The 8,063-nt window shown below is 33.6% G+C and overlaps 1 protein-coding gene and 1 long non-coding RNA gene across 4 annotated transcripts; one reads left to right on the top strand and one right to left on the bottom strand.

Moving 5' to 3' along the window:
- Positions 1 to 478: 478 nt before the first annotated feature.
- On the top strand, positions 479 to 3,261 carry LOC136230940 (organic cation/carnitine transporter 7-like). Its single transcript, XM_066020154.1, has 5 exons — positions 479 to 905; positions 1,003 to 1,240; positions 2,060 to 2,555; positions 2,636 to 2,838; positions 2,919 to 3,261. Exons 1-5 carry the CDS (start codon positions 631 to 633, stop codon positions 3,174 to 3,176), a joined length of 1,470 nt encoding a protein of 489 aa, XP_065876226.1. The 5' UTR covers positions 479 to 630; the 3' UTR covers positions 3,177 to 3,261.
- Positions 3,262 to 3,539: 278 nt separating this feature from the next.
- Positions 3,540 to 7,654, bottom strand: LOC136230941 (uncharacterized). 3 transcript variants are annotated; one of them, XR_010689616.1, is made up of 5 exons: positions 7,277 to 7,654; positions 6,467 to 6,531; positions 5,876 to 6,003; positions 3,784 to 3,861; positions 3,540 to 3,676 (listed from the first exon to the last, which is right to left on the bottom strand). It is a non-coding gene; the product is annotated as an uncharacterized lncRNA (long non-coding RNA). The 3 variants fall into 3 exon arrangements; XR_010689615.1 differs by having other exon boundaries at positions 3,573 to 3,861; positions 7,277 to 7,653; XR_010689617.1 differs by lacking the exons at positions 3,540 to 3,676; positions 3,784 to 3,861 and adding an exon at positions 4,201 to 4,938 and having other exon boundaries at positions 7,277 to 7,653.
- Positions 7,655 to 8,063: the final 409 nt, after the last annotated feature.

Here is an 8,063-nt window from a genome sequence, read left to right on the forward strand (position 1 = left end):
AGAAGCGAATATGTTTATGTAAAAAAGAAAATGCTAATTGAATCTAAACAAAGAAGACAGTTGATATTTTTGAATCAACACTGTATTTTTGACTTAAAATCCCATTCTTGATAATGACTTTTTTAGATTTATGACGTATTGTTTTAAATTTGCTTTGAATTTGTTTTTTTGCTTTTAGCCTATTCAACAGCACTTAACTTTAAAAGGACATATTGTCTTTGGATTTTATAAAGAAAGAAAAGAGTGAGTTCATTTTTTCTTGTTTTCTTCGATCAAAGTTTAAAGAGGGTTTTGTCCCGACTAGACTAGTGTCATATATTTGTTACAACCTCGATTTTGACACAATTGACTTCTAAACTCTATTTTTTTTTCCAAAATGTCATAATTGAATTTGATGTTTATTGACTTGTAAAATTAAGCTTTTTTTTCAAAAATCTAATAATTGAATATGCTCATGTGGTTGGTGAAATCGTATCCTTTAATTAAGTCAAGCCTCACGTCTAGAGTTTAGAAAATAGAAGATAAAGGTACTCTTTTTAATGTTAAAGCTGTACAAAACAATAATAGAGTTGCCAAATTGTAAGTATAATAATAGATGCATAATTTAGAATAGGCAGTGGAACAGTGGAGATGGCTGTGGGAGAAGCTGCTGCTGTGTATACGGTGGATGAAGCACTTATAGCAGTTGGATTTGGGAAATTCCAGTATCTAGTGCTGTTTTATTCGGGGATGGGTTGGGTTGCTGAGGCTACGGAAATAATGCTACTTTCATTTGTTGGGAGTGCTGTTCAGACTCAATGGAATCTTACTTCTCATCAAGTTAGCCTTATTACTACTGTTGTTTTTCTTGGGATGCTTGTTGGTGCTTATTCTTGGGGTTTAGTTTCGGATAAATATGGAAGAAGGTTAGCTAGCTCATTTTACTAGCTACTTTCCGATTTGGTTTAGTTTTTATTATAATCTCTGAACACGCGGTAGTTTGTTAAATTGATTGATATTTAGGAAGGGATTTATGGTGACGGCTATAGTTACATTTGGAGGTGGATTTGCGAGTTCGTTTTCTCCGAATTATGTAGCATTGCTTGTTTTTCGTGGTTTAGCAGGGCTTGGTTTAGGAGGTGGTCCAGTGCTGCTGTCATGGTTCTTAGAGTTTGTACCTGCACCTACACGAGGCTTTTGGTTGATTGTTTTCCAGGCTTTTTGGACTGTTGCAACTATTCTTGAGGCTGCTTTGGCTTGGGTACTTTTTATCTTCTCACTAACTTTGATCAAAATTAGATATGTTTGTCATGACACTTAGTTGGCATATAGTTAACCGTAGTATCATGTATCATGTCAACATTCCAGTGAGTTTATAGCACTTAATTGGCATATAATTAATTGTCTTTTATATCACGTCAACATTCTAACGAATTTATGAAGAGGTGGAAATTTCGTGTTTACTGTCAAAATTGTGTTATCTCATATCTATGTTTTATATGATTATATATGATATAAATGCTAGAAAAATGATTTTTTTATCAATCGTGTCATCTTAGTCAGGTTATCTCTGTAAATCGTGTTTTCATGTCAGAAATTGTCACTCTATATAGTTAATTGCCTTGTGTATCATGTCATGATATTTAGTTAGCATTATAGTTAATTGTTTTCTTATTGATGTCATGATGCATAGTTGTCATATAGTTAAGTGTTTTCTGTGTCCTATCTACTTAATTCTTTTATTAACAAATGAATTCTATTTTCTTTCAATAAAATCACCTCGATTTTATTTTTTTATTTTAATAAAATCATTCCAATCAATTTATGTACAAAAACTCAGCATAATATTAATATGGCAGACAGTTGATTATATGTCAACTAAGTGTTATGGAACGTGTGTTGTTTTTTCTTCCTAAAATGTGGCTTAATAGCACACACGTCAGTTGTAAAATTAATGTACACAAATTGTCTTCTATGCTATGTCAATATTCCGATGAGTTTTTGTGGACAAATTTATCGATTGATTTTATTGAAATTTATGAAATAGATCATTTATGTTTTCTTTTAACTACTTGTGCAGATTATTATGCCAAGATTAGGGTGGAGGTGGTTGATTGCTCTATGCTCTCTTCCATATTTCATTCTCCTTATATTTTACCCTCTAACGCCCGAATCCCCAAGGTACTTATGTTTGAAAAACAGAAAAGATGAAGCCCTCCACATTTTAGAGAAAATATCCAAACTAAATGGAAAACCATTACCCAATGGTGTCCTTGTCACTGATCATGAAATTGAGCTCCAAAAACAACAGCATGAAAATGGAGCTCCTGCTGGAAGATGGAAGGACTCTAACATGGGGATGTTCAGATCAGTCTTAACTCTTGTTTCACCAAAATTACTCAGAACAAGTTTGCTCTTATGGATTGTCTTTTTTGGGAACGCATTTTCCTACTATGGCCTTGTCCTGCTCACCACTGAGTTAAACAAAGGAAATGCTCATTGCAATCCAAATCAAAAGCACTCACATAAATCCGGGAACATCAACTATAGAGACATTTTCATTACTAGCTTTGCAGGTAAATTAAATAAATGCAATGTTTGTATTAATTTAGAGTATATAATATATGTGATTAACATAAATGTTGTGCTGTTCAAGAGTTTCCTGGACTCGTCATAGCAGCTGTGACAGTCGATAGATTGGGGCGTAAGGTTTCGATGGCGGGGTTGTTTTTCGTGTGTTTGATGTTCATGTTACCTTTAGTGGTTCAGCAGCGAGCAGCAGTGACCACAGCTCTTCTCTTCGGAGCGAGAATATGCATCACGGGAACTTTTGCTGTGGTCTATGTGTATGCTCCGGAGGTAAAATTGAGGCGTTTTCGGTCAATTTCAATCGATTTCTTTTTTATGTTTGATTAGAATTGTGAAGTTTTGTAATGTAGATATACCCAACATCAGTGAGGTCAACAGGAGTTGGAGTAGCAAGCTCAATGGGGAGAATTGGGGGAATGATATGCCCCATTGTGGCAGTAAGCTTGGTGCAAGGATGTCATCAAACTGAGGCAGTTGTGCTTTTTGTTGGGGTTATTTTTATATCGGGTATTTGTGTCTCGTTGTTCCCTTTCGAGACCAAGGGCCGCGATTTAGCCGAAAGTATATCCAGTGCTAAACATCAAACGCCAAAACCCATAGACCCTTGAATAAACCTGTGTTGTAGTAGAAAACTCAAATTCATGTGTTAAAATTGAACAATTGTTTTCTTAATTTGACCATGGTTGCTAGTAAGTAACAAACGGTCTAAGGATTTTTCTGGGGCTTGTTCATGGTTGATGGAATTTGGCCGAATACATTATTTTCCTCAGCTTTGTTGATTAATTTCCTGATGGTTGGAGGTATGAAATGCACGCATATTTAGTGTAAATTTGTTATATATTGTTGTTGCACAGTGAATAAAAGAACAAAATTATCAATTAGACTATATGGGATGAGTTGGGGATGAGATTGCTCTCGTTAAGACGTCTGCTGCGCTGCTTCTAAAATATGCAAATAGACTGTCAGTTGGTCGCTTTTCGGATAAAACAACCAAGTCAAACACTGCAATTTGATTCTGATATGTACGATTTGAGAATCATCCAATAGTTACATTCTCAGAAATACTGCAAAATCCTTTCTGGGATTGAATCCAGTTTATGTAAAAAAACTGAGAAGCAAAAAATCAGAGAGAAAAATTAGAAAATTACAAAAAAAAACGTGGCTAGATAAAGAAGGTTATAATGGACTCGGCCAACCCGGCCCGGTCGGACTCACCAGCTAAGGCTTTGAGGCAAAACGACCATGGCTTTATAGTAACGAGCCTCGAAAACTCTAGCTTGTGTGTACAAAACCCTGTTTAATCACAACAATGCATCAATTAATGATAAGCACTATTCAAGATTTTTATTTCTTTGATTGTACAAAGTATAAAAGTATTTAATATAAACATATATTCGGTAATTATAATAATTCTGAATTTTTTTATAAGTTTTTCTTTTTTTCGAAAGAAAATTTTATATTAGTTATTATCATTGGAAAATGTAGAAATCAAATTTATTTTGCTTATCAGATCATCTACAAAGTTCTACACATTTTCAGTAACAACTCTATAGATAGGCCAAAATGATTATAAAAAATTAAATTCAGAATAAAAGATATTTAATATAAGAATAGATATAAATATAATTCAGGATTTTGGAAACATTTAGCTAGAAAACCTAAAATAAAAATTTAACTCAGACTGAAGTTAAAATTTATTGATAGCAAAAGTTTGGTTTAATACATAAAAGCATTCTTAAATTTGTTAAAATTATTGTTTGGCACCCTAAACTTTTCAAGATACCTTTCACACATCTTGACATTTTCATTACTCTCACACCCTTAAAAAAGGCTGAGTTGGCATCTTAGCCATTTAACATGGCATTGCGCATTTACACCAATTTTCGCAATTTTAGGAAGAGAGTGACATTTTATTCACCATCATATCGAAAAGTTTGGTTTGCCACAAGGCAAATCATGACAAGTTTAATTGTGAATTTATGTATTAATTCCAAAAGTTTTGATTTGATCAACTTTTTCCCTTCCACATACAAATAATTTATGGAAACCAAGGTTGCACGGAAACGGAAATGGATATCAACACCGGGAAACGTTATTTCTAAAAAAATATGGCTAAGAAACAGTAGTGAAAACACAAAAGAAACGGACATGAAACGCTAATAAAAAAGAGTTTCCATGTAATATAGGTGGCAACAAACGATCAAAAAGAACAAAATCACACACATTTATGAGTTTTTGATAGAAACAGAAACATTGAAATTGACATTGATAGAAAGATGAATTGAGCCAAAGCTCCATAGTTATTAAAGTCGCAAGGGGTCCTGAAGCCTTGGCAGAAGGTGTTGGCACGCGAGAGCAACACAAGACGCACTAAAAGAATAAATTATATAGAACCACTATAAATAGTAATATTTAAAATATAAGAAACCATAAGCTTTAAAGTCAAAATGCAATAAATACGAAATCATGTCAATATGCTTAATCATAACATGCAATGCAATAAACCCTAGATTCTAAAGTTCCAAGTGTTCAACTAAATAGTACTCCTAAGTTGACTAATAGCTACTTCTTATCAAAAGTCTCAAACTTCAGGTTTGTCCTTGGTTGCATCTTTTTCTCTGGTATTTCCTGTTGTTGTGTGCTTCTTTCCTTGGTTTCCTATTATGCATCTTTCTCTCCCTTTTTTTTTCTGCGATAGTTCATATTTAAAGTGTCTACTTTCCTTTTCCTTTTGTGTATTTGATACTAAATGTTGGAGTTTGACCATGTGAGTAAATAATACAAAACCCTAAAAAAATAAAATGTGACACAAAAGGCGTGCCTCTGATAACCTTATCCACGCACACAAAGGTGTGCCAAAGCACCATCGCCCGGCTTAGGGAATGCTAAGGCGCATGGCCTTGAGCCTTGTGCACCTTGGGCCATGGCATCCATTAATAACTATGCTAAACTCAACCCCCACACAGGAAGGTATTCTTCCCTCCCTACTCAAATGAGTCAAATAACACGATTTTTGCATACCCTTTCCTTCTCTCCAAACACCCCAAACCACATGTCCCCAATTCCCAAACTAACTGTTAGTTCTATTAGCATATGCTCTATCAGTTTTCAAAAGAGAAGCAGAAGTCGTATACAAGAATAAGCTAGTAATTTGAACTTGTGCATACACATAACAACAGAACAAAAAAGAAGAACTCCATAATATATTTCATCACCTTAAGAACGATATTTTTCCATTTACTTTTCAGCCACATGGAAAAACAAACAGGAATGTATGCAATTAAATAAGACAACCAACAAAAATCACCTCAGCTCTATATCATAAAGACTCCGCCGCATTCTTTGTAAGTAAAGGGAAAGGAGCAATAGATTTTAAATCCTTGTTCTCATCATCTCCTAAAAATCTTCAAGAATCTCCAGCTCATTTGGCGAAACCTACCAAATAATGAAAGCATTAGAATGGAAAACTTTGAATCTTTTATGTTGATGATTTTTGAAGGAATTCAATTCAATTCAATTGATAAAAGACCTATAAGCTATGTCACAGGAAAGCCAGACCTTAGCATGTCCCAGAAATGCACAAGGATATGACAAACGTGGTCTATAAAACAAGTCAATTAACAATTCGTCATTTTTTTACAAGTGCTCTAATAAGTAGTTGGAAATGATCCCAAAGTTATTAAAGGTGCTAAGGGGTCCTGCAGCCTCTGCACGCACCTGGTGAACAGAAGGCGCAGAAAAAAAAATAGATACAAAATCTAAATATCAATATAACCTTTGAACTATAGCATATCAAGACACCCCAAATCCAACAGAAAAAGGAAAGATTTCTTTTCAACCTCATTGCAAAGAATAATACAGTTTAGGAATACCATATTCTTAAGTTTTTGAAATGTACCTCAAGCGTATGAAGACGAGAATTCTGTGGCATCTTAGCATTTAGAACAGTAGATTGATTCCAAACTGTAAAAAGATAAACACCGTATCAAACTGAGATGTGGCAGAGGGAATCAGCATAACTATGAGATATTTTTGCACAATTTCATTTACTTAACAATTTGCAACGAATAGATCCACTTGAATAAAATAACAGTTACACTTCTATGATAAAATTAAAATCTCTACAAGACACATGGACATGCGGATCAGCTAGAATAAATAAGTTAGTCAAGTTAGATGTGCAGTATTTAGATACATCAACAGGTTATTCACTAAAACAATCAACATAGCAATTTCAAAATATAACAATGAACACATAACATCAGCATGTTTAGATCTGTTAGGACAAAGATGTAGCTTTAAGAGGATCAAGAGATTAAGTATGGAAAATATCACACAACAATCCCTATGTCCTTACAAAATATCATATCGTGGTTCAACTATTTGCCTAGATTGTGTCCAATTTCTTGTAGAAAACATCATCCTAAACAACGGCATAAGGTAAGCAGAAAATGCTGATGACTTTTTAGATAAAGCAATTGATACTTTTGAGAAGTTGTCAATATACCATTAAATTTGTTCACATCCCATGAGAAACATGTTAATTATGTTGAGGATTACTTGAAAGAGTATATTTTAACGGGAACCTATAATCATGATGCTATATAAGAACTCGTGAAAACACAATCCATCAGAAGTGATGAAAGATCATTTTGCATTTGGAACTAAACCAAAACATCAATTCGGAAGAAAAATGAAGAAGACGTACCAACCAATTCAGAATTAGACACTTTGTATCTCAATTGTACGACTTTTAATATCGAGTCGATGGATTGGAGTTGGCTTGGTAATAATGATTTCCCCCCTGCTTAAACCCGGATTAAGCGAGGGTTTCAACCCGAGCTCTTCATAGGTCAGCTCTTGTTCGTCCTCCGTTTCCTCTTCTTGTATCTGTTCAGTATTATCCTCTGCTAGTTTCCGTTTTGTTGTAGCCAAAAGAGTGAGTGATTACAATGAAACTGTACGGTTTCTAGTTTCTGCTAGTAGAATTTCTTCTTCGAGAGTTTGAGATATGAGAGGCAACATGTAACTGAACATTTCTCAAAAAAAAAAAAAACATGTAACTGAACCACCAAACTTCGCGATAGATGGGTCAGGTTAGTTTTATAGTTGTAACGAACCCATTAACTCTTATGACCCAATAGAAACGACCCTTACTAGCAACTTAGCAAGCAATTTCAAAATTGCATATTGTATCAAAATTTTAAATTCTCTTTCATTCACGTCATTTTTGTATAGATGTTTCCATTTCACAGATGATAATTTTATATATAATTTATTTTAATTAAATAATAAATAATAGAATATTTTAATATTTAGTTATATAAGTATCTTTTTATAATGAATATACTAAAAAAAATGACAGTATTAACATAAAAAAAAAAAAAAAATCCAATAACTGTCTTTCTAATTTAAGACACCCTTCTAAATATTATTCATAAAATCAAACACTTCAAATTCGAGATGTTTTTTAAATTATTAAATTTAACTAACCA

The sequence above is a fragment of the Euphorbia lathyris genome, chromosome 5 (genome assembly GCF_963576675.1).
Source record: "Euphorbia lathyris chromosome 5, ddEupLath1.1, whole genome shotgun sequence".
In the NCBI taxonomy this organism is placed as follows: Eukaryota; Viridiplantae; Streptophyta; class Magnoliopsida; order Malpighiales; family Euphorbiaceae; genus Euphorbia; species Euphorbia lathyris.

Coding starts and splice junctions, on each gene's coding strand:
- LOC136230940 (XM_066020154.1), top strand. CDS start 631: ATGGCTGTGGGAGAAGCTGCTGCTGTGTATACGGTGGATGAAGCACTT. Junction 1,241..2,059: donor TTGAGGCTGCTTTGGCTTGG/GTACTTTTTATC, acceptor CTACTTGTGCAG/ATTATTATGCCAAGATTAGG. Junction 2,556..2,635: donor TTTCATTACTAGCTTTGCAG/GTAAATTAAATA, acceptor GTGCTGTTCAAG/AGTTTCCTGGACTCGTCATA.